Source organism: Gouania willdenowi, chromosome 24, assembly GCF_900634775.1.
Source record: "Gouania willdenowi chromosome 24, fGouWil2.1, whole genome shotgun sequence".
Classification (NCBI taxonomy): domain Eukaryota; kingdom Metazoa; phylum Chordata; class Actinopteri; order Blenniiformes; family Gobiesocidae; genus Gouania; species Gouania willdenowi.
This window is the reverse complement of record NC_041066.1, coordinates 23,390,174-23,406,008: the sequence shown is the minus strand read 5'-3', so window position 1 is coordinate 23,406,008 and position 15,835 is coordinate 23,390,174. Positions and strand designations below refer to the sequence as shown.

The window sequence follows — 15,835 nt, the reverse complement described above, 5'->3', positions numbered from 1 at the left end:
CTGTGTGAATAGCAGTTACATTGTGAAGGAACGCCCAGACGCCATTTCACTTTTCTGTTCGGTTTTTTGGTCTTTTTTGAGCTACTAGCACTAGTTATAACTCTATGATCTGATCATCTGAACAAGACTTTCCAGAGGTAAAGATACTTAAGTTCTTAGCGTAGCTGAGCTGCGTAACTCATGAGGGCAGTACGCTAAATGGGCGGGGCGTGTTACCAGGGCTCCTCCCACCGGACCCAACTGCACAGGCTCCAAATGACGTCAAAGATGGAAGCACTTCTAAGCGCCGTATTTTGGCTTCAAGAACGTTGAGTGGGAACAGCTACAGTCCACGCCCACAATACCCGATCCATGAAACTGATTAATTTAGGTATTTATGGATCAATCCTATCGATTAAAGAGTCTGATAACGATGTAGAAGCTGATATCCGTTCATAACATTAATTATTACTGACTATATGTAAACAGCCTTGTGTCTTTAACTTTTAAAACATATGCAGGGTGCAAGAAAAAAATTGATTTGGCGATATATTGCAATATTTCACCGTGGAATTATCATATCAATCCAAAAATTGTCCAAATTGATCTTTTTTACACAATTTTTTTAATCATGTTTTTTTATTTTTATTTATGTCTATCTACCTCACTCCTTAATACATATTAGCTGGAAATTAATTGCACTTTGTTTTCATAAAACATACTGGGCACGTTTATTGATGTATGTGGTTTTTTTTTTAAGAATTTAACAACTTAACAGAATCAGAATCGGTTAAAGAAGCAAAAGTTAAACTTTTTTGAAAAATGTAATGTTGACAGTTTGATAAACATACCACTTTGTTTTTTATATTTGTACTTATTTGAATTACAGTTAGTTACATTTACTCCTTTTCACAGGTTTTGTACTTTTAATAATATCGTGATATATATTATATTGCTTAACATCAGGATATATCGTATCGTATCACCAGATTAATTGCAATGCACGCGTCAAACTTTGGGCCCGGGGGACCAAATCCGGCCCCTTAGAGCCTCCAATTTGGCCCTCAAGAGAAACCAAAAATAACAGAGAAAACATGAATCATTGTGTAAATGAAACTGAACAGTATTTGCAGTTTTCCTGTTGCTTGTAGTGCATGATTGCAGTCATTTTTAACGTTAAACGTTAAAAATTATTACAAAACCTTTAAATTTTCCTTAGATTATTACATAATATTTCCCTTCATTAAATAGAAATTGGCCACAAGATCATGTTGGGACTGATATTTATCACTTATTGCTCAGTTTCTTACATATTTAGTATTTTATGTATACGTAGAAGTGTAAACTCATAAAATCTGAGAAATGACAGAGAAAACATGAATAATTGTGTGAATTACAGATTAATACATAAATTCAATGAAACTCATGGTTTTCTTGTTGTTATGTCACGTGATGAAACACATTTTTATTCCCCAAATTGTTGATTGAATTCACATTTTTTCCAGAAACACTGCAAACACTCATTGTGAGAAGAGCTAATTTAGTGTTTGTGGTGCTAAAGCTCCCTGAGAACAACTACACGTCACTGGTAATCATGTGTCTGGCAGCTTTTCAGCTTTTGGTCTGAGTAAATATCTATTGTTTACTGCTGTGTAACACAGCATGTCTGTAGCAGCGTCAGCCCTGGGAACAAAAACACAACACGCAGACGTGTCGTCCTTTCCCCATCAGTGAAATCTGACTGGATTCAGGCCAGAGTGCAGATGCAGGAGAGGAGCAGACAGATGTGACGATAAAACAGGGAGAAATGGAGGCTGATGTTGTTCGTTACAAAGTGTTAAAGTCCAGCGGCAGCATCAGCCTGGAAAACAAACAGCAAACATCATAATTAGGAGTCATATTTACATGTTTAAAGGTCTGTTATGTAATCTGACTTTTTTTAAATTCTCATCATCAAAAGGTTGAAAAATAAAGTTGAACCAAGCACATTTGTAAATATCATAGAGGAACATTTTGTTCATTTTTAATTATTAATTAAAGCTGCAAAGATTATTTCTTTAAAAAAAAAGATGTAAAAGGGGAAAATTGCTGCATGAAAGTTTTATTTTACAGTTATTTTTTGTATTTGTGTTGTCCTTTTGTGTATTTGACAATAAATGTGTACGTTTTAGAAGCCCTTTAGTGCATTTTAGCTGTTTTGTGTATATTTTTGTGTCTTTTTGTATATTCTTCCCCCATTTTGTGTTTTTTTTAAGTGTTTTTGATCTTTTGTTTGTTTTTTGGAGTCATTTTTTGTGTATTTTTGTAGACATTTTGTACATTTTTCAGTCATTATAAAAACTAAAGCTCTCTCCTTAAGTAACATCTGATCTTTGAAGGTTTTTTTTTCTTATGTGAAACCCACCATGAGCTCGTGGAGCGTCGTCCTCATTGTTTAACCCGCTGTGGTCGTTCCACAGGGATGACGAGCACACTCTGATCCTCCAGTACTGTCAGACACTGGGAGGTGAGAACTCCCCGTGCAGCCAGCCCCAAAGTCCTGCTCAGATCCTGCAGGCGGTGGAGAGGGAGGAACGAGGAGAGCTGGAGCGGATCATCGCTCGTCTGGAGGAGGAACAAAGGTGAGGCACAGCGTTCGGAATCCATTCAAATCCCCCCTTTATTTTAAAAAGTGACTAAAATGGGCCAAAAGCAGTCAAGAGTGGCAAAAATTAGGCAAATAAAGAGGAACCAGGTGGTTTGTAATGGTAAACCGTAGCTTTAATCAGCAAAATGTGGTAAACAATAGTGAAAAAGGGCAAAAATGTGAAACACAAAGAGGCAAAATGTAGAGAAAAAAGGAAACAATTGATATTTATTGGAGCTTATTGGGATGAAAAGTGGCAAAAAATGGTTAAAGAATCGTCAAAAATTGGATAAAAGTGTCAAAAGGAACTGGTAAAAATGGACAAAAATTAGGAAAAAGAGAAATTTATTGGCAAAATGACAAAATGGGACAAAAGAAGTTTCAAAATGGTTCAAATGTTTCCCCTTTTAAGGTTTTGTGGGAGAATAATGATTAAAATGGAGACATAAAGAACCACATGTTGGGAATCACTGACTGATAAACAGATTTATCATGGTTTTAATAATTAATTTAATAAAATAAATTGAGAGTCAGTGGTTGCCCTACCTTTACAACACCCTCACTTTTAAAATCACTGCTTCACCCCTGGAAATGTGTATATATGTATGTATGAATGTATATGTGTATATATATGTTTGATGTGCATGTATAAACTGTGCAGAATATATGTATTGAATGTGTGTCGTTAAACTAGTAACATTAGTTTCCTATTTATTATAATATTTTATTTATATTATCTAGAAAGCCTTGTTTGGTTGTTTGTGATGGGGTAGGTGTATATATATATATATATATATATGTTTTTTTTCTTCAATATGCACCCTTTCAGCTGATTGGTTAGATCAGTTTTTCTCAAATGGGGGTACGTGTACCCCGAGGGGTACGTGATGGCACTACAGGGGGTACTTGAGTGGAAAATGAACAAATGAAGTGAGAGTCTTGGTCCCACCCCAGGCGTGAGGTCAGCAGAAATGAAACAAACTATAGAAATAAATCTATTCAAGCCATTAAATCAGTGTTTTTCAACCTAAGGGTCGGGACCCCAATGGGGGTCGCCTGGAGTTTAAATGGGGTCACCTGAAATTTCTGAAAAAAAGTGTTTATTATTCTATTTAGTCTTAAACAACTGTATTTCTATACTTTGACTTTCTTAAATATAATTCTAGTTCAACTAAAATGTAGTAAATTCTAAAAATAAATTCTTGATATCAAAATGAGGTCATGATCCCAAAAAGGTTAAAAACCACTGCATTAAATAGTGTTTATTTCTTTAAAATGTGTGTATTATCACTCATTCATTCCATCATTATGATCTATAGATGTTTTTAAATAGTTTTATAAGCAACATGTTGTAGTCGGACAAATGGGGTAAAGATTGAGAACCACTGAGTAGATAATTGTTTTTTGGGTTTTTTTCTGCCCAAATAAAATTCAAATTCAATCACCAAAGTTGCTGCTGCTACAGTTTGGAGTCATTTGAGTCCAAGTCCTCACTGACTCCTCCCACTGTGCTCCACATGCCAAGGCCTTCCTAGATGTGATTTGTAAAATGCAGATTGCTTCAGAGCGTAAAAGGGAACGATCCATTGTAGTGGAAAAGCTTCTGCAGTCGTATCGTACGAGTACGAGTGAATTAACACTGATTACAAACGTTCCCAAATCCCAGGAGGAGAACAGACTTTACTGCAGAGTTCATCATAAACGTTCCCACAAGTAAATCATAGGAGCATCAAGGAAATGAGCTGGAGGAGCGAAGACATGTTTTATACCCACCGCAAATATTATTTCACTGAGCTGAGGAAGCTGGAAGTAGAGCCCAGGGGTTGAATATTTCCCATCGTTAAACGTCACACGTCATTTGTTCTAAGAACCCCAAAAACTAAGTATATGAGGTTCATTTTCACAAACTCACCTGTTTTTCAGAGTTTTAGCCTCTTTCTGAGCAACTCTACACAAACATGGGGCGACCATGTCTCAGTGGTAGAGTGGGTTGTCCAGTAACCGAAGGGTTGGGGGTTCAAATCCCGCTCTAACCGAGTCATTGTCGTCATGTCCTTGGACACTTTACCCACAATGCCTTGTATGAGTGAGTATGAATTGTGCATGAATGAGGGTGGTGGTCAGACTGACGCCTCTGTCAGTCTGCCCTAGGAAGGGCAGCTGTGGCTACATTGTAGCTTACCACCACCGGTATGACTGTGTGAATGAATAATGGTTTCTGTAACGCGCTTTGAGACTGCTCGAAGAAAGCGCTGTATAAAACCAAGCCATTATTATTATTATTATTAACAGGCTGATTCGCGGCCTACTTATTCATGAGTGGGCGTGTCTATAGATGGGACACTGACTTCCTCCTCCCCGCACAGCCAGAGGACGGCCCGCCCTCCTCCCACCCACTCTGTAGCTGAGCTCATGCTGCTTTATAAACTCAAGACAGTCTGTCTGTTTACATGTCAATCACGGCAGAGAGCTTCCTGGAGGCGTGGCTTCTCAAATTCGTCATCGAAGTGTGAACGCGTCATTAACTTGTAGCGACGTGTTTGTGCTCAGCCTGCAGTAGGAAAGGAGCAAATCACCCTCTAACTAACAATTGAGGGAATCAATGAAAAAAACACTGTATGTGTATGAAACCATAATAACACTTTAATATTATTTACAAAAGTTCATTTAATTTAACACGAGACCTTTAACAGAAAGAACAGGAAGGCCATCTGTGATTTTAATGATCGCAATTCACACTTCTGACCACTTGGTGGCAAGTGAGCATATTAAAAACCTATTTTTTACAACAATATCACACACTAAATAGTGCATTATGATGATTATGATGTTGTGTTTTACATTTTAATGTTGCTTTTTACGTGTTTTTTAGACAATGACACTATATGTGTATGTAAAGGTCTACTTTAGGGCAGTTTTCTTATTTACAGTTAGATGACGTTTTGTTTGACACATAATTCATGACGTAGACATAGTCGGTGTTGTGACAAAATGAGGATTTCAGCAAACCCAAAACCTTAAAAAACAAAAAACAATGTTTATTTAAAAGATTAAGAACAAATCGAGCATTGTGCGCACTTTTATTACCGGATTTAGATTTAGTCAATTTTTTTAACCAAAGATTTTGTGTGTTTTGGGATCATTTTGTGTATTTCTTTCACATTTTGTGTTTTTCTTTTTGTGTTTTTGATGTTTTGTTTGTTTTTTGGAGTCACTTTTTGTGTATTTTTGTAGACGTTTTGTACATTTTTTCCAAAAATTTTGTGTATATTTGTTGTATTTTTGTTGTAATTATGTATGTTTTCCATACATTCCAGATTTTTTTGGGGAATTCTTTTATTTATTTTGGCTGTTTTGTGCATTCTTCATTTGTGTGTGTTTTTGGGGTCATTTTTAAATTTTTTTATGACTCAGTCAAAATGTAGAACCTTAAGGTGGTGTTTTTGTGACTCCTCACTGTGGGGGTTCAGTGAGAGGCTTTAAAGCTTTCTGTAATACACTTTTGTTAAAGTGATTTATCTCGGGGTGGGGGGGGGGGGGGGGGGGTGTGGCTTTGATGATGGAAGAACACATCTCATAATTATTCATCTCTGTTCCACAGAACTCTGCAGAGCGAATACGAGCAGCTGAAAGAGCAGCACGGCCAGCGAGGGACGTCCACCGCCGGCCCCTGGGAGCCCAAGGGGCCCCCCGCCCCCCCAGAGGAAGCAGATCTACTCGCTGAAGCAAAACTCCTCCGACAACACAAAGGACGACTGGAGGCGCGCATGCACATCCTGGAGGAGCACAACAAACAGCTGGAGTCACAGCTGCATCGTCTGCGTCAGCTCCTGCACCAGGTGACCAGAGCTAACTTTATTTTATTTTTTATTTTTTTTTTTTACATTTTTTTGTACATGCCGAAAAAGGAGACGAGAGAAGCAGTTTGCTTATCTGGGTCCCGTCCCCTGTTTTACCATCGCAAATTTACATAGGTTTACATGTCTCTCTGGTCAAACATTCTTGAGTTGTTCTGAACAGTCCTTTCTTGTGTATTCTCATTTGTAGTCAGTGTTGTCTTGTTTTTATTCCTCTTCCTCTCTATCGTTGTTCGTGTTGGCCTTGTTCCCTGCCAGACGTTGTTAGCATTCCTCCAGTTCAAGAATAATTCCTCTTTCGAAGTTTCATCTTTTATTTACTTTTTCAACCCATTTCATCTTTTATTTACTTTTTCAACCCATTTCATCTTTTATTTACTTTTTCAACCCATTTCATCTTTTATTTACTTTTTCAACCCATTTCAAGTTTTTTCTTGTTGCTAATGTTATTGCCATTGCTAGGCCAATGCTAATGTTATGTTAGTGTTAATGCTAGGCTAATGCTAGGTTAGTGTTAATCCTAGGCTAATGCTATTGCTAGGTTATTGCTATTGCTAAGCTAATGCTATTGCTAGGCTAATGCTAGGTTACTGTTAATGTTAGGCTAATGCTATTGTTAAGTTATTGCCATTGCTAAGTTAATGTTATTGCTAGGCTAATGCTATTGCTAGGCTATTGCTAGGTTAGTGTTAATGTAAGGCTAATGCTATTGTTAAGTTCTTGCTATTGCTAAGTTAATACTATTGCTAGGCTAATGCTATTGCTAGGCTAATGCTATTGCTAGGTTAATGCTAGCTTAGTGTTAATGCTAGGCTAATGCTATTGTTAAGTTATTACTATTGCTAAGTTATTACTATTGCTAAGTTAATGCTATTGCTAGGCTAATGCTATTGCTAGGCTTATGCTATTGCTAGGCTAATGCTAGGTTAGTGTTAATGCTAGGCTAATGCTATTGTTTAGTTATTGCTATTGCTAAGTTAATGCTATTGCTAGGCTAATGCTATTGCTAGGCTTATGCTAGGTTAGTGTTAATGCTAGGTAAATGCTATTGCTAGCTAATGCTAATGTAAATGCTAATGCTAGCTAATTCTTGTTAATATTAATGCTAAAGCAATGCCACGTGGGGCAGCAGCTGCATTTTCTTCAGGAAATACAAATATTCTAGTTAACTTTATTGTAACATTTATTTGCAGTATTACGTTAAGGCACGTTAGTAGCCCAAAGAGCAACGCATATATAAATATATATAAAGTACAGTGGATGTGATAAGTTACTTTAACCTCTGTCTAAATGCAGTGAATTCTTCCTGACTATATTACCGACTCACTCACACTTAATTCAAACTTGAGGCTTTATTATCTTTAAAATATTACCACCATTGTGTACAATTTAATTTTATATATAAAGCACATTTAAAACTTAAAAGTATCTCTCACACAAATGCAGCAAAGTGAGGTTTTTTTAAAAGAAAAACTTTATTGACATAAATCATCACATAAATCGTACGACGCAATGAAATCGATGGCGAAATTTGTTGCCAAAAGCTTTTAATCATTGATTTTTAACAATTTTGTCGACTCATTGTTGCAGCCTTACGCGTGACACATCAGTTCATTTTATTTCAGACAAAAAGCTTCTTTAAACCCAAACCTGACAAGTTGATCCCTGACGATGGCTGAAGGTAGAGTTTTCATTTTCAACCGCTGGGCTGTAAATGAAGTGTCATCGAGGGTCCCAGTCGGAGTCGTTTTTTGACGTGAGTGGACTGAAAGCGTGAGCCGGTGTGGAGGAGTCGCCTGAGGAAAAGAACAAAGAACGAGGATTGAGGTTGACAGATTGAAAGGGGTTCAGATCTGATTTTTACTCATTCCTGGTGGGAATCTGCAGATCAGAATCAAAGAAGTGTCCTGTCATCATCTATAGTGTAAATCCTCATCTACGGCTGCAGAGCAGAAGAAACTGTTCACTTTATAGAATTCAACAGATCCTTTAAGCTTGTGCTCATTAAAAGAAAAACAAGTATAAAAAACACTAAATACTATAGAAAATACAATACACACGAATAAAAAACAACAAAATACACAAAATGGCTGAAAAAAAACACTGAATGAGAGAAAAAGAAATAGAAACAAAACAAAATTAGAAATGCACTAAAAGAAAAACAAAAATACACAATACAAATACAAAAAATACAAAAAAATGTAATATCAAAATATAAAATACACAAAATGGTTAAAAACTAGCCAAAACAGAGAAAAATAAACAAAATGACAACAAAAAATACACCAAACAACTCAGCTTTATTCTTACAGTGTTAATTACAACAAAAAATGTAAAAAAAAAATAAAATAAAAAAAGAAGAAAAAATAAAATAAAAATTTAAAAATGTACAGAAAAATACAATATAAAATACAATCCACAAAAAATGTACAAAACAGAAATGAAAATACACAAAATGGCAAAAATAAAAAAAAAACCGACTAAGACAAAACAATCGAAAACAACGAAAATACACAAAATTACATAAAACCTCAAATAAAAAACAGAATGAGAGAAAAATTAGACAAAAATTAAAAGACATTAAAAAATGACAAGAATGACAGGAAAATTATTTAAAAAAATGACAACAAAAACACAAACATTTAGTTCCTCCCTATTTTATAATGATCATACGTTTAATTTACACTTCTTTAAATCACATCTTTGATTCTTCTGCAGGCTCATTCATTGACAACGTCCACATTAGTTATGCTAACGCTAATTGCTTTTTACAGTTTGGATCTTCTTGCGCTAAGTGAGAAATGTACAACCCTGGAGTCTCAACAAATCAGAGCGAGCGAACACATCCAGTATCGGCTGCACTCTGCGTTTGCTACGGAGCAGAAAAAAAAACCTCGTAAGTCACCGGCGAGCCAGAGGCTGCCAGGCTGACTCAGCAGATTGTTAATGGAGAAGGATTAACATTTTGACATTTCCTGCTCATCCTCTACTCTACGACGTCTCCTGTGTATTCTCATCACAACTGTTGATTGAATTTGAAAATGACACCAACACTGTGAACAATGGTGTGAATTATGACGTATTTTATTAATGCAATAATCAACAAAGTCCAGCTCTGAAAAGTCAATGAATTCCACTTCCTCCTCCCACTCTTGGCTTGGCTTCTAAATGTTAAGTTCCTTCTGTCTTTTGGCAGAGACCTCACACACACACACACACACACACACACACACACACACACACACACACACACACACATTTATCACCTTCAAGTGTAAAGAGGTTAATGGGATTTATTAAGAGGTGCTTGAAAGGATTTTTAGGTGGAGATGATTTTCACACGTCCACCATCACTAGATTAACGCCGTGTGTTCACGACTCTGACCCAAACACAGGGTTTTGACACAAAAACGTGTACGTTTTGGAAAAATGAGGGTTGAGGGTTTTCTTGACGTGAGGACGGAATGATAACCACTATTTTGGAGTTCTATGAAGAAGAAAACCCTCTGTTTAGACGACTTTACTGCAGCGCTTCATTAGTGAAGCGTCAGGTCACAGAACACAGGTCACGTGTTGTTTCTGCAGTGAGAGACAAACACGTCACGTAATAAATGTTTTTAAAAGCACCCTTTGCTAATTAAATGGACCAAATCACCACTAATTTACAGTAGCTTCTTTCATCACAAAGGTCTCCAAATTATTATGATTCTTCTTCTTAGTCTACTTCAGTTTCTACTTCTTCTTGTTCTTCTTCTTTCTCTACGACTTTGTCGTCGTCTTCTTGTTCTTGTTCTTCTTCGTCTCCTTCTTCTTCTTCTTAGTCTACTTCTTGTTCTTCTTGTTCTTTTTCTACTACTTCGTCGTCATCTTGTTCTTTTTTTTCTTCGTTTTCTTCTTGTTCTTCTTTGTCGTTGTCTTCTTGTTGTTCTTCTTCTTCGTTTTCTTCTTCTTTTTCTTCTACTTCTTGTTCTTCTCGTTCTTCGTCTACTACTTTGTTGTCTTCTTCTTGTTCTTCTTCTTTGTTGTCTTCTTGTTCCTTTTGTTCTTCTCTTTCTTCTTCTTTGTCTACTACTTATTGTCATTTTGTTGTTGTTGTTGTTCTTCTTCTACTAGTACTTTGTTTTCTTCTACTTCTTCTTTTTTTCCTACTATTTAGTGAAAAACAAAGTGTAAATGTGTGATTTTAACCCAAAACATACATTTTAAATAAAGAAAGTGTTAAAAACTCTTTTACGCTCGACTAATACCAGTGAAAGAAAAGTTGCCTGACATCCGACTCCCGTCAGAGCTGATGTTGCGTTGTCGTGTTTTTCCGTCAACTCACTCAACTAGTGATTAATGACGCTCACCAGCTGGATGTCACGCTTCACATTGCCACTTCCTGGAGGCCGAGCGAATCAGTGACCTGAGCTATTGTGAGAGGGGGAGGAGCTTTGGGGACTGGAGATGTTTCCAACATGTTGGCCTTCACTCACTGGGGGCAGGATTATAAATGTGTTGATCTTTGTCTCTGTGATGTTTAATCTAGAATAATAACAGAATATCTGTATTTATAAATATTTATATGATCCGTGCCGTTACTTTTACAAATCTGATCCAATGTATTTGTATGTAAATTACATTTTATATTCATGACAAACAGCTTCTCTGGTGTTTTTTTTTTCCTTTTGGGAGAAATGTTGAGTTTGAAAATGAAAAACATGAGTAAAATAATAATATCTGTGTGTGTGTGCGCGTGTGCGTGTGTGTCAGCCTGACGTAGACTCCAGAGTAAACGGCGTGTCTTCTCCATCCGTGCAGGATCGAGGGCCTCTTCATGAAACCTCAGGTTGGAAACCTTACGCGCACACACACACACACACACACACACATCCTCACGTGTACATTTTTGCGTCCTTTTGTCAACAAATATGCCTTTTTTCCGAATTTTTGTTAATTTTTTTGACACTTTTATTCAATTTTTGCCACTTTTTATCCAAATAAGCTACTTTAAGCCTAATAAATACCTTTCCTTTCCAATAAATACCACTAATTTCCTTTTCTTTCTACATTTTGCCTCTTTTTGTTCCACATTTTTGCCCCTTTTCGCTATTGTTTGCCACACTTTGCCCATTCAAGCTACCTTTTACCATTACATAGCTCCTCCTTTCCTGTTTTTTGCCCATATTTTGCCACTCTTGACTGTTTTTGGCGGACCGACCCACTGGGACGATGCCCGGTGTGCCAGATGGCCGGTCCACCCCTCAACATAGACGGAGCGCTGTGGTGTGATGCATCAAAGTGTTTATGTTTCACCTGTGTGTGTGTGTGTGTGTGTTCAGTTGAGCTGCTGGACGTGCACAACAGCAGCTCCGACCTGGCAGACGTAATGGAGCAGATTAACAACTCCTTCCCTGCATGTAGTCGTAAGTTTCCACACGTTGCATCTTCTCCTCTTCACACCATCTTTCATCCTCTATCGATACAAAGCCGATCTGAGGACGCTGAATAAATTAAACACTCTGTTAATCGCTCTAAATGCAGTCGAATGCTACGAAAACATTAAAGGATGAAGGTCTTTCCTTTTAGTGGTAACGGAGTGGAGTGGAAAACATGAAAGTTGGTCACAGCCAACTCAATGGTTCCTGTTCTAATACCGATTAATGTCCTTCATTGCCTTTTAAAAAAAAAGTAAATGAAAAAGTTGTTCTCCGGTTTCCATGGATGCTGTTGTAGAAATAAACAAGTGGAACTAGAAAGCTATAGGATTTTTCTGCTTCATCAAACAATACAAATACACATTTGATATTTAAATGTGAGAAAAAATATGTTAAAAAGTGTCGGACCTGGACGTATTTTTTCCAAATGTGCCCCAAATGACAATTTTCCCAGAAAAACAATGCAGTCAGTCATTTTAAAATGTCTGTTTGAACAGTAGTTTGTCACTATTATGAAGTAAAATGCACAAGAATGTGAAATATACACAAAAATACAAAGGAAAATCTACAAAACAGTAATAAAAATACACAAAATGACTTAAAAAACACACAAAACAACACTAAAAAAGTTTGTTACTGACGCGTAGCTTTACAATGAGTGGACACTTTATGATACTTTCAAATGTTGGATGATAGTGCATGTTGTAATTGTTGGACGTTGGTCGTATGCTGCTGTTGTAGCCTTCATTGTTTCTCTCACACACTGCCAGGTTCCAGTTATTAGTCTGACATTGTTAATAAGCTCCACGTTGATGTCGTGTTGATATATTTACCTTCAGCAGCGTGGATTTCATTAAAAACCAATTATAAACAAAGGTTCACGTATCAAATGAGAACTCAGCGACTCTAAAGCGTTTCTGTTTTCCAGAAAACTCCGTTGAGGCTTTGGTTACAAATCCATTAGAAGCCAGCAGCATTATCAGTGTGTGTGTGTGTGTGTGTGTGTGTGTGTGTGTGTGTGTGTGTGTGTGTGTGTGTGTGTGTGTTAAAACAAGGATTTAAAGTTGACTTTGAAATGTCTCTTTGTTTGTTTCTCCTGCAGCGACGAACATCTCCAGCAGACCACAGGTAAGACCACTACCAGGTGGTTATTGGTTTATATGTTGATTTTTTTAACATTCAAAAAAAAAATCAAGATTCAAGAACATATGAGAACAGAAAAAAATTAAAGACAGTCAAAAATATACAGAAACATTACATAAAAAGGTACATACAGATAATATCACACACACACACAAAATATAAAAAAACAAGATATATTCTGCACAAGTTTTATATGTCAAGTTTATAGATGGAAAAAATGTGCATTCATTAAAAGGAGCAAAAAACCACAGAAATTAGTTAAAAGTTAAAATTAGAGTGGCCAAAAACATACAGAAATAGTGGTAAAAAGGGTTTAAATTAGTTTAAACTGGAAAATAACGGACATGACCAATGTGGTTATATTAGCAAAAGTAATCATGAAATATGATGAAAAGAGGTTAAAAGTGACAATAATGGGTGACATTAGGTGGAAAATGTCATGAAAGACATTGAAATGTGATGTAGAAGTGTCAGAAATGGGAGTAATGTAGCAAAAATGCTTTAAAAGACGCAAAAATGCTTTAAAAGAAGCAAAAATATGGCAAGAAAAAGTGATGAAAATTGGTCAAAATATGGTGAGTTTGATGTAAGTTGCAGAAAAATGGTAAAAATAAACAAAAATGGGCTCAAATTATTCAGAAAATATTATTTATTATAATATTTCTTGAAGCATCTGGCAACCCCCTCTCAGTGTCTCGCGACCCCAAATGTGATCAATTTCAGAACAATTAGTTTAAACTGTCAAATAACGGACATGACAAATCATGGATGTGGTTAAATTGGTAAAAACAATCATAAAATATGGTGAAAAGTGGTTAAAAGTGACAAGAATGGGTCAACATATGTGACATTAGATGGAAAAGTGGTGGAAAGGGAAAAAGGATTAAAATGTTGATGTAGAAGTGTCATAAATGGAAATAATGTAGCAAAAATGCATTAATAGGAGCAAAAATATGGCAAGAAAAAGTGATGAAAATTGGTTAAAATATGGTGAGTTTGGTGAAAGTTGCAGAAAAAGGGTAAAAATAAGCAAAATTGTTCATCTGGCGAACCCATCCCCTGATCTAAAACATCAGTTCATTCCAATGAATAATTCCCATTAAAACTTTATATTTTTGTATGATTTAGAGCTTAATTTTCTTCTTCTTCTTCACACATTCATAGACTCAACGTGTGGAGTATTTTGGTTCTTTTAACTTGTTGTTTGAACTCCTGCTTCACAGTCGTGTTCTGTCTCCACAGGTGATGTGAGGACGTAGAACCATTTCCATTCCCATCGACTCCCAAAGACGACTCACCCACTCTTACTACGTGTACTATGCAAACTGTACATTTCTATATCTGTAGATTATACGTAAAACATCTGTTTGCTCTATGGATACGGGACTTAGTTTAGAACAATATGCTTCTTGTTTTTTCACACTGGTTGTTTGAGGGTTCGTGTTTGTGTTCTGCCTTTAACTGTTACATGTTATTATTATTATTCATCTGCAAATCAGTCCATGAAACGTGGAGGTGGAGGAAGGGATCAAGTTTAAGTTTGGAGTTCCATTTCCTCGCATGCTTTAAAGCCTAGTGTCAAACTCAAGGCCCGCGGGCCAGACCTGGGACGTCAGAGTGTCTTGTCCGGCCCTGCAGGAAGATTTGGCTCAATGTAAAAAAAATTACAGCAATATTTGTAAATCATAATATCCAGAAAGATGTAGATATCTCACTGCCTCCAATTTCCCAAATTGATCATAATTCCATCAAAACACATTGTTTTTTGTTTTGTTTTGTTGAAAGTTTCAGCAAATTATTTGACAGAATTCTGGCAAATTTCATTGCAAATTTCGAGAAAATGACTTGAGCAAAATGAACATTTAGGATATTATAAGTGACCTACAATATTTATTACACGTCATTTATTCAGACAAATGTTCTTTTTTTTTTTTTTTAAATCTTGAAAATTCCCATAAATTATTCCACAGAATTCTGGCAAATTTCATTGCAAATTTTGACAAAAATTTCTTGATCAAATTCAACATTCACAATATTTATAAGTGCTGGAATTATTACGCGGAAGGAAGTCAAGGAAACATCAAAGCGATCAGCAGATGCCTCTGAAGAACACTGGCAGTGGAAACATGTCAGGAGATCAAAGTACATTTTATGAAGAACGTTTGTCTGAATAAATTACACCTTAACATATTATTCAACAAGAAGACAAAAAGAACTCGCTGGAATTAATACGCAGAAATCAAGGAAACATCAAAGCAATCAGCAGACGCCTCTGAAAAAGACTGACAGTCAAAACATGTCAGGAGATCAAAGTAATTTTGTCTGCATGAATTACACCTCAACATATTATTCAACAAGAAAACAAAAAAGAACGGTGAAATTGGATGGATTTTTCTGGCACCGCCCACTTGAGATCAAAGTAATACAAGTTTGACACCCCCTGCTTTAAAGCGTCGACTTTGTGTTTAACGTCACCCCCTCTGTGCCTATACAAGTTTGTCGTTCCACATGTGGGAGGCAACAGGAAATGATGAATTATATTCCAGTTGTGTAAATAAAGAAATAGTTTTTTGTTGTTGTTGCAGATTATCAAAGTCAAATCAAAAGTTGTCGTGATTCTATTGTGGGTTTTTCATCACGTAGAGCGGTATTTTTCAAGAGAAATCAGAGGAAAGCCATGGTTGCCTTGCTACCTCAGATGCATAGACACAGTTTTGTTGCCGTAGTTTGTCCCACGCCAGCTTTCGCTTCTTCCCGTATCCATCGCACCACAAACCGTTGGTTTTCCCTCTACTGGTGTGTAGCACTGTGTG

General features: G+C 36.5%; 1 protein-coding gene across 5 annotated transcripts in view; it reads left to right on the top strand.

Moving 5' to 3' along the window:
• The window catches only part of utrn (utrophin), a 217,543-nt gene extending 202,779 nt beyond the window's left edge, over window positions 1–14,764 (top strand). For all 5 annotated transcript variants that reach the window (XM_028439117.1, XM_028439116.1, XM_028439118.1 and 2 more), the window contains 6 exons: window positions 2,439–2,600; window positions 6,207–6,444; window positions 11,215–11,290; window positions 11,784–11,867; window positions 12,982–13,007; window positions 14,265–14,764. In XM_028439117.1, the coding sequence (XP_028294918.1) occupies window positions 2,439–2,600; window positions 6,207–6,444; window positions 11,215–11,290; window positions 11,784–11,867; window positions 12,982–13,007; window positions 14,265–14,273 (595 nt within the window). In that variant the 3' untranslated portion in view covers window positions 14,274–14,764. The remainder of the gene's footprint in view (window positions 1–2,438; window positions 2,601–6,206; window positions 6,445–11,214; window positions 11,291–11,783; window positions 11,868–12,981; window positions 13,008–14,264) is intronic.
• Window positions 14,765–15,835: the final 1,071 nt, after the last annotated feature.